This window comes from Pelecanus crispus, chromosome 11 (genome assembly GCF_030463565.1).
Source record: "Pelecanus crispus isolate bPelCri1 chromosome 11, bPelCri1.pri, whole genome shotgun sequence".
Lineage (NCBI taxonomy): Eukaryota > Metazoa > Chordata > Aves > Pelecaniformes > Pelecanidae > Pelecanus > Pelecanus crispus.
Window position 1 is genome coordinate 14,335,198 of NC_134653.1, and position 17,339 is coordinate 14,352,536.

The window sequence follows — 17,339 nt, forward strand, 5'->3', positions numbered from 1 at the left end:
TCTCCTCTGATATATTATTTTTTAAAATTTTACTTTTACTTTTTCCCAGTACCAGGCTTAGGCAAGAAAGGTCTCTCTCGCTGGGGACATGAGTGGCACTGCAGTGTCTTTTACCCACAGTATCAGGGACTTCAGGAAAGAAACTGGCTGCTGGAGCCAGGCCAGGCTGAATCTGGCAGTGCTGCTGCACAGGCACCGCCGGCAGCATCCCAGGGTCACGGTGACATCGTACTGCTGCCTGCACTGTCGCTTTTTCACATGCTGACCTTTCCCACCCTTCCATCCCTCAGGCTTTTCATGTAGGCAAACCTCTCCTGAAAATTCTCCCAGAGGAATAAAATAAGAAACAAAGGTAATGCAGAGCTGTCTTGGCATTTATCACAGCCTCATGAGGAGAAAAGTGGTTTTGCTGGACGCTCGCTAGGCTGTATACCAGCCTAGGTATTGAAGTCTGGGATCCTAATCGAATTTGTTCTTAAACATTTTAGCGTGGCTGGGCTGCAGCGCTGCCTCTTCCCTGGCACAGATCCTGAGGATGAACTCTCTCTCTGGCACCCCACAGATGTGGAGCTGTGCAGCCTGGGATCTCCTGGCCACCAAGACCAGGGTGAACCCACCGGACGTGCATGCTGGTTTCCCAGTGCCATGACATGACTTATTCTGGACTTATGGCTTGCTCCCGAGGCAGGCGGACGTGCAAGCTTACCTGAGGTTTCTTACATGTTTAACACCAGGTTTCATGCAAAACATTGGTCTAGATAAAAATAACAAAGGAGCTGTTACAGATTTTCCTGCCTTTGTTTTCTTGTTGACCTTGAATCTCTCTTGGTTGCGGGTCTATTTCAGCTTCGTGTCGCTCCTGTACAGACCCTTTGTGTGTTGTGTTAAACGCTCGTGGGAAGGACTGCACCCCGGTGCTGTGTGCGTGGGGCTGCTGTAGGGAAGAGCACCCCAGCAGCCCTTTCCTCCTGGCTGCAGGAGTGACTCCTGCCTGCTTTGGGCAGGAGAGGCTGTGGGTCCTGGCTCACAGGGTAGGGTGTTGTGCTGCGAATCTTGGATATATGAAAACACCTTCCAGAGAGCCCTGGGTGAGAGGGTGCGTCGAAGAGGTGCCTCCACCCTTGGCACGTCCTGTGGTGTGTATGCAGGGCTGCTTCCCAGCTGGGCTGCTCGACCTGTGCTCTGGGTGTACGTGGCAGGCAGAAGCCCAGCTTGCTTTTGGGTTTCATCCGTCCCTGTCAAGACTGCCAGCTGGCTGTCAGTGCCCCCCTGCTTGCCTGCACCCTGCCCTCAGCACATACGGTTGTAGGTTTGGCCATTTTCTTGGCTCCTTCCAGCAGGCTTGGCGCAGGAGCCCTGGCGCTAGCTAGTAGGTCTGGCTACCCCGTTGTGCTGCTGGTGTGTGGCTGTGTGCATGTGGGAGGCTGCTATCAGCTCCCAGTCAGCGAATCTGGAAAATGTTAACTTCTTAAGGTCATTAGCACACTAGATGTGTGCTTAATATAGTAAGTAACTGCTAGCACACGGCCAAATAGGTAAATTGAATGAAAATAATCTTTCATAAAGGCACTCACCGCCATTGCTGTGTGCAGTGTTTGCTCTGCTTGTGCATCCCTTTCCCTCTGTGTTTGCAGTTGAAGTAGATACAGCTCTTTGGGGTAGTGACTGCTGTAATACAATTCTTAGTACAATTTTCTATTAAACATGTGCTTCTATATTGATTTTTAGTTTTATACCTGAGGAGCATATATGCCTCCAGATTTATCTGCTTTTTTTCAACTGTAACAGTTGATTTTTACCTTCCCTGAAAAGCTTATGTTGCCTGTTCCTTTGCTTTGGTCTCTGTTGGCTTTTGAGCATTAACACAGTAAACATAAATTATAGCGACAGCATCTGTGATTCTGGACAGTTCTGTCCTGTTCCGTACACTTCCAACACATCACTGGAGCCAGGGCTCTCAAAATCACAGCGTGGTGAATAGTTTTGTTGATGTGTAAGTAGGCACAAAATCCAGCCTCGCGCACGTGCCTGTGCTGGCGCTGCGGTTTTGCAGGCAGTAAAACACAGTACGACTCCTTTTGCCATTTAACTGGCTCTGAACGCAGAGGGTGGATGTGCTGAGCAAGAAAGACAAGTTTGTACACACATGGTAGTTGGGGAACGCAATCAAACTCCCTGTAGGTCCATTTTCTCATTAGTTGGCTAAGAACGATGCACTGCGTACAGTACACTTGCTGGACTATTGGTACTGTAAGCCATTTTTGAGACTAAAAAGAGTGTTTTTCCTAGAAGTCTAAAGTGTATTGTCAGTAGTGTTTTCCAAACTGGAAAACAGGCCAAGGGGATGTGATGGAGGATTTGCGTAACGTGTAGTTTCCGAAGGATTCAGGGTGTTTATTGAAGGGGCTGCTGTCCCTGAAGCAGTTCTGGAGGCTGTGGCGTGTGGCTGTGTGCTTTGGCTGGGTTACTCTTCGCACAGTCACAGATTTGATTACGCCACATAGGGACTACCTGTTTGTCAGTGCAGTAGACCACACAGATCTATCTAAAGGAGCAGCTCACAGTGGGGGTAGTTGTGCTGCCAAGGCTGAGCTGAGGGGAGGTCTAACGAGACGTAAGGTAAAATGGCAACATTTTCAGTCTTGCAAGTGGTTTGGTTGTGTATGTTTGCTTATGTAGTCTGTTTTGCAAGTAGTTTGGTTATGTAAGAAAAAACAGATTTTGTGGTATGTATATTTATGTGGTGATTGTCCTATAGACTTTAGTTAAACAAATTAAGACAACTTCAGCTTGAGAGTCAAGAACTAAGCATTAATTTTATAGTGTTGATGAAGCACTTGCCTCCTGGTGGAGCGTGAGCATGACTCTTGCTCATGAGCAGCATTCGTGAATGCAGAGCGTGAAGATCCACTGCCTCAGTCTCCTTTTCGCCAAAAGCAGAACGGAACTTCTTGTAGGGAGGCGTTTTGGTCTTGGGACAGGCACCTTGGCAGCGGGTGTGCTGCATTGCGCTTGCTGCTGCGGGGCAGAGACGTCTGCAGCAGGAGGGGCAGGTGCTGGGAAGGGCTCAGCGGTAGCGAAGCCTTGCCACGATGGAGATGCAGGCTGAGGAGGCACAGCACAGGTGCCCACTAGCAGAAGAAAGTGAGGGGGCATTATATCCCTCTGTTAAGTTGATGTGCAAGAAGTCTTTTTTCAGGTCTCGTTCCTCTCCAGTGGTATGATCCAGACTGGAGCGAGACTGACCCTGGATTTGAGCAGGGAACCAAGGCTGGCTATTGTCAGCCTGATGAACCTCTGTGGCTCAGTCAGGGTTTTGTATCCAAAGGTACAGACATGGCTGGTCCTCACCATGCTGCTGCAAAGGATGTTATCATCTCCACTTTAGAGCTCAGGAAATTAGGACATTGAGGGGGGTCTCAGGGTCACAAGTACAAACTTGAGTGCAGCGTGGTGAGATATACTGTAAATTGGGTTGAGAAATATGGTGGAGGGAAGAAGGAAAACAGAAATGCAATTGTTAAATGGGCCAGTGATCTATAAGCATATATATATATATATGAACTTTCTCCATTAAAATTTAGGTTTGTCATCCCATCTCCTGTCTTAAGTGTGTGTGTGTAAAAATGTTCCCTTTTGCTTGATTTTAATGGAATGTGCATTTCTATGCCTCCGAGTGCTCTGTCAATTAGCATAGGCTGAATATGTGTTTCATCAAGCTGTCTTTGCTGGAGTGATGAAGCCAGATGCTAACCTTTCATGCAGGTGGAATGTAGTTTTAAAACTTTGCTGTGGTAGAAAAACCTATTGTGGGCACAGCCACTTGTGTAGGGAGCAGTTGTGCCACTGGAGCCTGGGAAGTAGGATGCAGGCAGGAAACTGTGGGACAGGATAGGACAGGAGGAGGCTCTAATAGAAATCAAGAGCATTTCTTTGTTGTTCAGCAAAAATCACTCTTGTGTCAGATACAGAGGATTTTCTGTTTCCTGAAGTCTTTCAGTAAACTGTGTATCTGTTGGTCATTAATTGATATTGATGCACGTTGCTAATGACATCTCAATCACAAAGCTTTTGTTTAATTGAGTTCTGAGAGATCTATCTAATTGAAATATATGCAGGTTATTAGACTAGGATGCTTTAAAATATGTATAGGAGGTGTCAGGCAGTGAGAGGCTGGGAGATGGCCTGTGTGTTGAGATAGTCAGAAAATAGAGCCAAGTCTGGCAAAAAGGAGTCTGGGGTCTGTGGGTGCCTCACAGTACTGGTGTGAGGATCAAGTTATTTGTGAGTGGTTTCTGACTCTGCACCCTGCCATCTGCCTCTTGCTGTAATGCTGGCAGATGAAATATCCTCAGAGGATTATTTTTTCCTTTGCCAATACTTGTATGCCTCATAAATTTCCATGGTTATAGATCTTTGTAATGTGAACTGTTTTCCCCTATTGAAAATGCTGATTAGGGACAAAACACAGTGAACTAATTGTTCTGAGTAACACTTGAGCCACATAAATATTTCAGGGGATTTCAGTAGCCTTAAAAGGCTGAGAGTTGCACATGAACAAACTTGCCCATAATTGTCACTAAAGTTTTGTGATGCGAGAGGAGGCTGAAAAAGGGAGAACTTTTGAGAAGTGCCTAGGTATTTACATATGTATAACTATTCTTTATAATAGGATGGCACTGTACAAGCCCATTTGCCTTGTAGATGAGTCCTAAGATGCTTAGACACAAGGTACGTGAGATTTCTCATGTTTTCGTATAAATATTTTCTGCCAAAATGAAATAAATCCTGGAATAAATTTACATGGGATATGCCAGCATGGAAGCAATGGCAGAGGGAGAGCTTCAGACTTGCAAAAGCGCTGAAGGAAACGCTGAGTTGCGGAGCTCAAGAGCAAGCACTGGAAGGGACAGCTTGTTCCCTGTTCAGCCATATGGGGTACTTCATCTGGGAAATACGTAAGCTTACTGTGATTGAGTCTCTTCAGCAAGAATAGGATAAAATGTATTAAATGTTGCCTCCGCTGTCCAAGAACAGAGTTCCCAGCCTTGGATAATGGAGGCGTGATGAAGGGAGCAGGAGTCTGGAGTGACCAGTACAATGCTTCTGTGCCGAAGACCATAAAACATTGAATAGATAATATCTGGTTTCTGGCCAAAACCAGCTAACTTGTTGACAAACTAAATCTTTAGAAATATTTGATACTAGTGGGTTTCATTGTCTAAGAAAGAGAAATGGCAGCCATTCAAGTGACAAACCAGGGGAGTGATTTAGAAGTGCTAAGATGTGTTTTAAAAAGGTTTTTCTCTTGTACTTAGGAATTTAAAAGGCAAGGGGGGGTAAACACCAGAAAGAAGCTTGTAGCTCCTCTTGCTCTCTATCCCATTTATGTCACTTCTGGTGACACTTCCCTGTGTGCTCCTTTGAGCTAATGCTTCTTTCCCATTAGGTCCCTTACGTGTTATGACCTTCCCTGTCCTTTTCTTGCCTTATTTGCTATGCTCTGTATTTTGATCTCACTGCCTTTCTTAATTGCTCTGTAAAAAGGGCTATGCCTTGCTGTCCACTAAAAGGAGATTTTTTTTTTTTTCATGTGACAGTTAAGCTGTGGGAGTCTTTGCCACAGGATACTGTGGGTGCTGAAAGATCATATGAGCTCAGGAAGGGCCTGAAAAAACTCATAGGAAGTTATTAAATACCACTAGGCAGCCTTTAGTTTGGCATTTATTTTAACTGTACATCCAGGATGCTGGAAAGATGTTGAGAGTAAGCACCGCTGAGTACTCACCTTATATGTAACTCTGACCTAGGCAGCCACACCTGGCTACCACTGTCAGACTGAACAAAGTCATCCTGATGTTCCCCCATTTCATGGCAAAAGCCCTTTGGTGGTCTCCCTTCACACTTCCCTGTCCCCTTATTACAGCCTGTATGGGACATGTGAAGACTAACACATGGGGAAACCACCACTTGCTACTGGAGGTGATGTGCTGGGTACTTGGCTCCAGGGAAAGAGCACTTGGAGCAGGGCTTTGGGAGTTGGCGTGTATGTTTCTGCTCCTGATTGGGGCAGCGTGGGTGTTGCTGGCAGTGATTTTGCCAGCAGCTGGGCAGTGCTGCAACACAGTGTCGCTGTGCTGCTACAGAAACCACTGGGTTTGTAGACGGGCAGTTCATGCAGAAAGCAGTTGGCAGACTGAAAGCAAGGCAAGAGGCTGGGCGTCACACCCCAGGCTTGCGCTGGCTCAGCATGGTGATCTTGCTAGTCCAGGAATGATGATTCACGATCTGCCTGCAGTCGTGCCTTGGACTGGCTCAGGTCTGGGCCGTTAGCTGCGCCAGCAGGATGAGGATGGGTGTAATGGCTCGTCCCCACTGCGGTGGCTCCCACCTGGTCCTACCATGTTTTGTTGGTGAGAAGCTGCTGTGTCCTGCTCGGGTGCAGTCAATGCAAGGGCTGATGTGCAGGTCTGTCTCCTAGACTTACTTCAAGCGTGATGCTCTGTAACACGCAGATTTGCATGAGCAAGGAAATGAAACTGTACACACAATCTTTAGACTTACTGTGAGCTTACATTTCAGGTAAGGTTACATCTCTGTACACTGGACAAGGTGGCTTGCTGCTGGAGATGCCCGCGCTCACCGTGTGGGAGTGGGTTTCGGTGCAAAGGACAGGCTAACGCCATGCAGACAGCAGCTCTGGTGCAGAGCACAGCTTGGTCTGTTCCAGCCTTAGCCTTGGCAGTGCCTGGGCCGGCTCTCGCAGCGCTGCAGCCTTTGCTCCCTGCTGATAAGGCAGGGTTTCCCAGAGCCACTGCAACAGCACGTTTCCCTTGCTGTTTCCATGCCCTTCTCGTACTGTTCTCATGGCCTTGTGCCTGCAGCCGTGATAGCATGGGCATGGCGAGTGCTCATGAGAATCCTCTCTCTTCCTGCTGGCCCTGCCTTGTTGTGGACTTTTTGGTTTGTACTAGAGGTAACCAAAGCAAAGTGAACAAGCATTGCAGGTGACAGTCATTTAAATACTTGATGACATTAGCCAATAATATATGTGCACAGGAACTTAAGTCACTGGGCAACACTCGCACCTGATTAGCACGCACTAATTATCACCATCATCTTCAACAATCATCTTCATCCTTGCTTGGGAAGAGCCCTCAGAGGAGGATGCTTGCCTGGGACCAGTTATTGTCCAGGCTCGCCATGAACTGGGGACAGTCTTCCACCTTTTTTAATCTGTTCTTTAAACAGAAAGAGTTAGATAAGTGCGATTTTGTCAGCAGGCTGAAGCCTGGCACTTGTGCTGTAAGAGAGTGCGAGGGGAGGTCTGCTGGTCTCGGGACAGCTCTGGGCTGATCCCAACTTGGTGACTGCTGCCCAGCATTGTCCTGAGGAAGTTACCCTGCTGCTGGGTGCTACTGTGTTCTGCTCCCACTGAAATACCTTTTGACAAGATGTGGGATGGAATATGGTGGCCCGATATTATTGGGCTTGCTCTCCCTTTAGGCAAATCCTAGTGAGCACTATCACCTGTGGAAGCTGGTTACAGCCTCCTGTGTTTGCTTACAAGTGAAGGACCCTGGCTAACTCTGTTCTGGGCAATTGGGAGCAAAAAGTTCATGCAGCATTAATCATGGCAAATGATGGATTTCCAGCAAGAGAGGATTTTGATTCCTCTGTGTTTTTGATAGGATGAGCCACAGGATATCACCATAGATCCTTCAGTATAACCATAAACCAGTTGAAGCATGTACCTAATCTAACTATCCACTCTGCTCCTTAACCTAAATGCATTTTTTAAGTGCATCTGGCAGCTTACATAAACAGTGGAAGATACTGGACTGTAAGAAGTCCTCATCTTTATCAATATACTTTACAGGCTGCTGATGTCTTAGCTCCCCTGCCATCCCTTCCTGTGGTCTCTGCTGTGCAGGGCTGGTTTGTGCTGCTCGGGCAGCATTGCTGTCAGACACTGCACACTGCTTGCTAGAGGAGCAGAAGGGCAGCCACAGCGTTTGGGGAAAAGGTGTTCGCTGCTGAGACTGCTTAGAAATAGCTGTTGCTGCTTAAACTCAACTCTGTTTTAATCCAAATTAATTTGTATGCGCAGACAAGCAATAGGAATTTTCCTTGTTGCATTTTGCTTACCTTATAATTAGGCTTTTACTGGACATGGGGACGGTTGGGCAATGTCCTGGTCTCCATCAGCTGCCAAATCACTACAGTATGTGGGCGCTCCTCCGCAGCCTCTAGGAGCGTAATGTTTATAGCGTAATCCTTTGAGTTGACACGTCACATGCATGTTGCAACTCCTCAGAGTTTCAGTGTTAATTGAAATACCAGTATTAGTTGTGGAAAGTTAGTCATGCAAACTAAGCTGGAAGGGGAAGCTTTCTGAACCAGCTGTTTCATAATTGTGTGTGTTTAAGTGTTTAACGCCATGACGCAGGAGGAGTGCCGTGATGCTCTGTGACGCTGGGATCCTTGCGTACACTGAGGTCTGAGCGCCAGAAAGTGCTTTGGAAAGAAACTTCAGGTGGGAACAGTACTGTTGCCTGGTGCTCAGGTGCCTCGGAGAGGTGCCAGGGAGCTGAGGGCTGCTTTAGAAGAACTGGGAGCACCCTCAGGAGCCGAGCATCCCCAGTTCTTCCTCTTCATCAGGGCAAGGTAATGCGGCCAGCGGAGGGTTCTGGTGCCTTCGCTCTTTCCATAGGTGAGGGCAAGGGACATGCTGTTGGGAAAGGGCACTTAGGAGCAGGAGCAGTCTCCGTAGTGCTCGCCGTGTGCCATCGAGCCGTGTCTTTTCTCTTGCTGAGAAGAGCTTATAGCTGTCAGCAGAAGAGCAGGCAAAGCTCAGGGGTTTATCTGCACGGCTTCCTTAGAGAAGGAAAGCAATGCAGCTGTGTCGAATAAATTTGGAAACCAGGACATTTAAAAGTAAGCCATTAAAAAAGTTCTTGATGTTGTTTCTAAGTCCAAGGAAAGCCCAGAAAACAAATAATTTTTCAGATGTCCATGTTCCTCCTTAGAGGTTGAAATGGAAGAGCTAACTTCCAGCAAAACCCAGCTGAAAGTGGCTGCTTTTGGGGTACAGAATCCTCACTCTATCTCTGGGGAAAGGTCTGGTTTTCCAGGCATGTGTGGTCAGTGCTGTCCTGTTTCTAGACCATCATGGCACCTTCCGAAAGCAGCTCCTCCAGTGTCATTTCCAGGCTGGAGGCTAGAAAGAGCTTTTTCTCTGTGCCAGAGCACTGAAGCACACAGAGCAATGCTTCCTGGGCTGAGCTCTCTGCCTGCTGGAGGTGTTGCAATGTCTGTTGTGTGAAAAAGAAACTATTCATAGGTGGAGGGATTTCCTCAAGTCTGTCACCCCGCCCTGTCCATTTTGACTTTTTTCCAGGCCATTTCCTTTAAATAAAAGTGAGACTAGATTTCTGTGGTAGTGTTGTGCTGGTCAGAATGGATAAATTTCCCCAAACTGCTATTTTTAGTGTATTTTTAGAGGTATGGGGTAGGCTTAAAGAAGAATAGGAAAAAAAATGTATAGATATATAGAGAAATAATGGTGGCACTTACATAACCCCAACCTTAATTACTTCAATAAGTTTTTTGGGATAGTATTTTATGGAGAATTTCAGAAATTTCTCCAGCATGTATTGTACTCTGTGCTCTGTATGTCACCTGTAACAGATGACATTTTTGGTCTCTTTGTGTACACATTGGCCAACTGTTCTGAAAAAAGTGTGGTTAAAAAAAATATTTTTTGCTTTGAAATGTTAAATTTGTCTATCACTTCCATGATGCTTCTGTGATTTATTTTATTTGTATTTTAGTTTGGTGCATACCTACAGTCTAAAAGAAAAAAATTAAGAAATCGTGTTGGTGAAAGATAAACGATGCATGTTGAAATATGGGCAGATTTAAGGATAAAGTGGCATGTGGTTAGAGTTTCCTAAAGAGCCTGAAAATCTCTACCATGCGTCACGTTGCATTCATTCTGTAAATAACGGAAGGCAAATATTTTTGCAGAAGAGAGATACTGTCCGTACTGCCCCTCATCTCTGTCGTACCTGGACTCTCACGCTGCTGGGCTTTTTGTAGCTGTGATTTGCTGCTACGAAGTACTGGCTGCCTTCACAAGGCACAGCAAGCTGGATGCTCATGGGGAGCTCAGGCGGGGTGCTCTGTTAGCACTGTCTGGGGTTTGCGGGATGTCCTCCTCTCCATTGGAAAGTGGTGGCTGGACTGGGGGGACAGAGGAAGACTAAATGGAAACAGGGTGGGAGGTGGTGGGCTGGTGAGAGATGTAAGAAAAGTTTATTCAGCTAGTCACAAAGAGGGGAATGTATTCGTGGCTGCTGAGGAAGGGCTGGTGGGCAGCTGTCTGAGTCCCAAAGGTGATTCTTGATTTGCAGAGGGTCAGTTCAGAATCCGAGATAACATCCGAAAAGCGTCTTTGAAGACTATCAGTAACTGCATTTGGAAGGCAAAACTTGTGCGAAGAGGAAGGCTGGGAGGGCTGGGGATGTGGGGTTTCAGTTTGAGCGTTTGCTGTGGGCTTCCTGTGTAAACACTGCCCAGCCTTGGAGTGCCTCCAGCTGTGCGTGCAAGTGAGGATAATGGTTCTGCTCCTTCAAGAGTGCTGCCAATGGAAATGGGTTAATCCCTGTATGAACAACATCAAGACAGTGGCCACACCAGAACAAGCTGAAACAGCTAAACTCCACCTTTGTCTTCAAAAAGGTTCAGATGAAGTGATCTCCTCCTGCATTGAGCAAGCTGAGCGGAGGTTTGCAGGAGGCAGGAGCTGCTGTCATCCCACTGTATGCAGCGCACGTGGTAAAACTTGGCAATTCAGTGTCCGATCCTTTTCATTGCATCCGATTTTTATGATTGTTGGAGAAGCCCAAGAGGCAAACGGATGTGCCAGTGCACTTGCACACACAGTGATACAGCATACATGCCAATATAGAATGCTGCTGAGCTGTAGCGTAGCCACAGGCTTCCTATTGCTGCTTGTTTGCATCCCCTCCTCTTCGGAGCTGTACTCACTTGCTGCAGTGGGTGTGAAGTTGAGCGTAGCTGCTCCTGGCTGCCTCCAACTGTGTGCATTTGTGTATTGGCTCTCGCCGAGTTCTGATCACGATTTAGGACTTGTGTAACAGAAATTGAGAGCTGAGGCCATTCATCTACTTTGGACGTGGGCAGAGAACAAAAAGGGTATTTGTACAGTGGAATGGCGCTGAATGTTCTACATCTGTTTTATTTTATGTTTACAGAGCAGAGGGCACAAAAATAACATAAATGGGAACAATAACGTACGTTAACACTCTTCTAACTCCATTTAGCCTTCTTTGTTTGTAAATATTTTTGTGGTTCATCTGTGTGTTAAAGGAGGGAAAATTCTCCTGCCTCTCTACACTTGTTTGAGGAAGGGCATGGGCAGTACTTTGTGGTTGGCTCTACTGTATTGCTGTGGATGGATGAATAGCTCTGCATTTTGATTGTCACCTGACAAGCTGCTTTATATTTAGATTAGGAGAGAAAGTGTGTGATTCTGAAAGCTGTGTTTTCACTTGTGCAAAGGCCAGGCCATGTGTGCTGAGTTACCAGAATGAGGTTTTAATTGTTTGCTCTTATTTTTCCTGTACTAGAGTTATAGTTCTGCTATGTCAAATATGCATTCCTTGAAAGCAAGGCACCCAAAGGAGAGGTCTTTTGAAATCTGAGGAGACTTCCTCAGTACCAGTCAGCACAGTAGGTCTCTTTGGAGGAAGAGGAAGTTTGGAAAATCCAGTCCCTTTGGTGTTATCATCTTGGTCTCAGCTGAACGCTGTTCCATGACGCTGGGTAGGGCATTAGCTTGTGGGTGGCAAACGCCATCCGTATTTGAAACATCATCTGTAAAGCTGTGGTTTTGTTTTCAGCTGAGTTGTTGCTCTTGAGAACAGTGTGGAAAGCTCAAGCTGATACACGAGGGAACATGACTATCCATGTCTACCTTCTCAGCACCCTGAGCAATTAAACACAAAAGCCTTTGTTCCCTGGTGACTTCATTCTTAAAAGGCCTTTTTAATTTTAGTCCTTAGTTTCGGGAAGAAATAATGGGAATTTGTCATTGACAAGAAGGCTGCATCTCTCAAATGTCATGTGAAGGATCCACTCCATAATTCATGGGCTAGGGAGTGTGGGTGTCAAAAGGAGCATGCACAATGCATAGGAGAGATTTCAGTTCTATGAAAATATTGGTCTTAAAGGCATCTTTTCTTGCCTTCATGGTATTTTCTTGACCCAGATCGCCACACTTTTTGCTAACTCATCCAGATATTTTTAGATTTTCTTAAGTAAGAGTGTGGTGGGTTATGGATTTTTTTGTACAGCTTATTCCCCTTCCAGTGCAGATGGGCAGTTGCACAGTAATACCAGAGCAGTGCTGACTGATTTCTCTTTTCTGTCACTGCTGCCGCTGTAAGGCATGCATTCGTGTACATAGAAGTGCTGCTGTTTCTTATCAGTCCTTCTCTTTCCATGGATTCTGCGAGTTTTGCTTGTTGTGTGATGAGAAGTGTATTGCTGTTGGTGTGCTGAGAAAGGGACTTTCTCCCTCCTCTGCTGTAGGATGTGAATAAGAGCAAATCTGACATGGGCTGCTGGGGGTCTGAATGCAAATGTGGACTATTAGCTTCCTAGTTGCTGGAAAATTGTGGCAAACTCAGACCTACCAAAGAGGACTTCTGGGTCTGCCAGATCTCTGCAGGCTGGTGGGGTCACCTCCTCACGGCCAGCCACTGCCTCTCAGCTTTGTCTGTGCTCCTGTCCTTGGCAGAGAAAATTAACTGATTCTGTCTGGAGTGAATTAAGGAACACTCGTATGATTTTCTTCTTGCAGCCAAGCTGAAGGTGTTACGAGCTCCAATAGAGCTGTGCTAATAGCTGAGCAGCAGCAACGAAGTTGGCGTTGGTGATTACACAGCAAAACTAGCCTCCAGCAGTGGAGGTGCAGCCTTTATTTCAGCATTTCTTCTACTGTTTCTTTCTTATAACGGGTGTTTGTGTGCAGATGCAGGAGGCTCCTCTGTGCTGTCAGCGGTCTGGGAGCCGTGTGAGACACACAGATACCTAGTGCTGGGGCTGAGCTCTGCTTCAGGAGCCATTGCCTGTGAGTGAGGCAGGAGTAAGCAAATACGTGTTAGTTGTGGAGTAATCTGTTTTCAGTGGAGCTTCCTAGTACAGTTCACAAAAGCTGTGAGATTTAAAAAAAAAAAAAAAACAAACCAAAAACCAAAACCAACTAAATTAAGAAAAATGAACTCACTGACACAGAGCTTTTGGTGCAACTGTGTCTGCATGTACGTCTGCAGGAAGTGAGTCTCATTCTTACAAAATCATCAGCTGAAGAATTTGTGGCTTTTACGACAATTCCCATTTTGGGCTAAGTTAGATTTCTTCCTCTCTCTAGGTTTCTCTCAGTCATCAGGAATGTCTTCTGAGCCCACTTCATCTGCCTTGCAGCAGTCCCCCACCTCTCCACCCTCACCCAGCTCTCTCCATCTGCCTGAAAACCGCAGGGCAAGAGATCGCTCCCCATCACCCATGAGAGGGTACCTCATCCCCAGTCCACTGCCCACCCGACGGACCAGGACGTTTTCAGCGTGAGTACTGGGGAACCTGCATTTCATAGATGCAACCAAGCGGTTGCCTTTGGGCAGAATGATCGGTGCTCTGCCAAGGTGAAGGGAGTTGGGGGGGACAGTTGTATCTGGAAGGTGCTTTGGTATTTTACTGTTATCTCTTCTCCAATAAATTCTGATGCCACTAGACTTTTAGTCCAAATTGCCTGTAGTTTTTCAATGCTCTGTTTGCATAAAGGATGTTCAAAGTCTTTTCCACTCTTTAAGACCAGAGTTTTACAGGGAGGGGAAAATACACTGAGATTTTTCAAAACAGAGTTTCTTGTCTGAAGCTTTACTTCACTTCAGATACGGGGTTGTGGCTCTTGGGACCAGTTCCTGTTGGTGTTTGTTCATCAGCTCCACCTGCTCCTTTGGCACAACCTCTCTTCTCACCGCTCCTTGAAGCACTGGACCAGACCTCACTGGAGGTTTTAGTTCTTTCAGTCCTGACACCTGTGCTACCATCAGCCAGGTTACATTTTAGGGATGGTCCAGGACCCTGTCATTTTTCAGAGGGCTTGTTTCCTTTTCCTGTTCAGCTTTCATATCTCCATCTTGAGACAGCTCAAATAGACCTGTAAAAGAATATGTTGGTTTTCAAGGTATGAACCCTGATGTCTCTGAGTCTCTAAGATTTAATGAAGTTTTCCATAAAATAAGATGAGGTTTGTTGCTATTTGTAGTTATTTGAGGTAGCGATCCTACAGCAGAGCTGGCTTTCCCTGAGCTTTCCCGTGGCCCTGTGGTGCCGCTCAGGCCCCTGGGAGCCCCCACCCAAAGGGCACTCCTCTGCAGCGCAGCAGCAGAGGATGATGTTGTGAGGTTTGGCCCCTGCAAAAAATTCCCAGTGCCTGTGATGGGCCTCCCAGTGAGGTGCTAACCTGCAGAAGGCAATGTGGGCTTCTTTGTTAATGTGAAGCTGTGGTCAATCCATTGCGCTTCTGCCACAGCCTTGCAATTACTTCTATGTAAGGGAGGTCTGGCAACGCCGAGTGAAACACTGTGGAAGTAAGATCTCAAACCAGCAGATAGCCTATTTTGTGCTGCTTGATCTAGTTAGCATGCTTTTTCCTTTTTGCTTCTTGCAGTGTTACCCAGCTCTTTTCTTCAATAGTTAGCCATGCAGATTTAAATAGCAACAATCTCAGTGATGCTTTGTATTATTACTTCTGTATTCAAAATGAGGGAAAGAAGAACAGCAGCAGCAGAAGAAAAATTTATATGTTGTCAGTTCCATAAGCCTTCAAATGCCCTAAGTTTTGTAATGGAAGTAGATCGCTAAAAGGAACATAATTGACTTGATAATTGGGATTGCCCTTGAAAAGCAATTCCAAGCTAGCTTGCCCCAGTGCTGTGTTAACAATGAACTCTTTGTAATTCTTCTCAGCTGTTAATCCTAGTCTGGTCCTTAAAAAGCTAAAGAATTTGTTATTTGGCTTCCACAGTTCTTTAATCGTTAATTAGTGTAGGAGTCTTGCTGTATCTGTTTGCCCTGAAAATCAAAATAGCTTTAAATTTTTATTATTTTTTTTAGGGTCCTCTTTAAACAAGAGGATCTCTAGGTGAGCTCTGGCTCCGTAGTTGTACGGAAAAGATGAATGTGACAGGCAGTGGCTTATTATTCAGTGGGTTTATTTAATTTTGCTTCATTGCAAGCGTGGGGCCTTATCCCCCACAGTGCTTTATCTCCTTGAAAGATGCAGTTGAAATTTAATGGTTTATTTAGGGCAGTGAGTGCTTTTCTGTGTAACAAGGACTTGTGGGATCAGGTGCGTCGACAGCTTTATAGAGCTGGAAATGAAGTGATTTAATGAAGATTTCTTCTTTCTTTAACACTCTTAACTGTATTTCTTTAGTGCTTGTTTGACTTAAGGAGCAGAGCTGTTACCACATTTTTTAGTGATTTTATTTAGACTTCTATAAACTTTAAACATTTGGGAAAGTGATGTCAAAATTGCCATGAGGCATGTAATCAAATGGCAACAAAATCATTTAATGAGTTTGAAGAATTGCACCAAAATCCTCCTCTAACATGGAAGCAACCTACTGAGTAGTCATGGAATGAGAAGGTCCTGATCTAGTAACACACCTGTGTAAACCCTATTAAGATGTCTAAAACAGTTGGCTTCATTAATGAAAGTATTTGAGTGAGTCTGGGTGCCTGGAGATTCAAGTCACATTATTTGACAGAAAAAAAGGATTTAATCACGCAGTTTTCAGGATGGGTCATAGTTAACACAAGTGGTTTTTCTTGATGGCAGTAAGGCATCCTAAAGGTTTGTCTTCAAATCTGTCTCGTTTGAAAATACATGTCCCATGACAGTGGAGGAGGAGATCAGTCTTGAGTCTTGATGTTACGCGTATCAGTTAGGCTTCGTAGCCTGCTGGAGTCAGAGGTGAAATGTTGACTTCACTGGTCTGGCAGGATGATGAGAGACGTGCATGCAGAAGGGGTGTGTGTATGTTTATATACGTACATGTGTACACATTTATACATGTCTTTATGCCCTGCATTCTCTCTCTCGATACTACATGCACACACTTACTGTTAAATTTGTGAAAGTGCATACAACACCTAGGTGCACGTTAGTACTCCTGAACTCACGAAAGGTAGAAGATGCTTACATTTAGTATAGTGTCTAAAAGAAAATTTGGCAGGGTGATACAGCAGATGGATTCAAGATGGCAACTAATGGATTATAATGCTAGCAAACATCATAAAGGTATCTCCCTTAAAAAGGCTACAGGCAAAACACGTGCAGTATATGAAACTGAGTATTAAGCCATTGCTTAATGAAACCTCACTGGCAGTGAATATTTGGACCGTTGTGCCCATTTGCTTAGTGTGCTCTGGCTGACACACCTGGAAGCTGTTGCATCTGTGCTCAGCAATGAACGCTCTTCTTGTGCTTTCTTTTGCAGAACTGTGAGAGCATCAGAGGGTCCCATCTACAAAGGCGTCTGTAAATGCTTCTGTCGCTCCAAAGGCCATGGCTTCATTACCCCTGCAGATGGAGGGCCCGACATCTTCGTACATATCTCCGAGTAAGTTGTCTGGGTGGCCAGGGAAGGCTGGAGCTTTGGTTTGCCTTAATTACTGAATGCTCTTGATGTTTCAGATACAGGAACGGTTTATCATCTGTCACCCTTATCTCAGCAAAGTGGAGTTACGCAGATGTTACTGGCAGCAATAAATTATGCTGTTCTCTTCCTGTATTACTATAAATCCATAGAGTTAGAAACTAGAAGATGATCCTGGCCAATCTCTTAGAATAAGCTGTGCAGCTTACCCAGACCCAGAAACTTGCATTTACCTGAAGCAAATCATCTATGCAGTATCCAGTTTTAATTTAAAGATTTAGAACACTGAAAATTCACTACTTTTACTTTGCACTGCTTGTACCGTTATTAAACTAAAGGTTAATTACCTTTACTGTTAAGAAAAGTCATACTTTATTACTTCCTTGAGTTTATCTAGCTTCAGTTTTGAGCGGTTTATAGCTAAAGCTTTCTCTGGTAAAGGGTTCATTAGTACCTCCACTTTTTTGCCTTGAACACACTGAGAACCATCACCTCTGAATCTACCTTTTGATAAACTAAACAGATAAAGCTTTTCAAGTCCCTCAAAGATACCTTTTTCTCCAGTCTAAAACAGTCTTTCCAGTA

General features: G+C 45.4%; 1 protein-coding gene across 3 annotated transcripts in view; it reads left to right on the forward strand.

Moving 5' to 3' along the window:
• Positions 1–17,339, forward strand: part of CARHSP1 (calcium regulated heat stable protein 1) — a 36,800-nt gene that overhangs the window by 6,062 nt on the left and 13,399 nt on the right. For 2 of the 3 annotated variants that reach the window (XM_075718719.1, XM_075718720.1), the window contains exons 2-3: positions 13,460–13,652; positions 16,596–16,718. In XM_075718719.1, coding sequence (XP_075574834.1) covers positions 13,480–13,652; positions 16,596–16,718 — 296 coding nt within the window. In that variant the 5' untranslated portion in view covers positions 13,460–13,479. Of the gene's footprint in view, positions 1–13,132; positions 13,160–13,459; positions 13,653–16,595; positions 16,719–17,339 lie in introns of those variants that run through there. The other variant, XM_075718717.1, reaches the window with a different exon arrangement.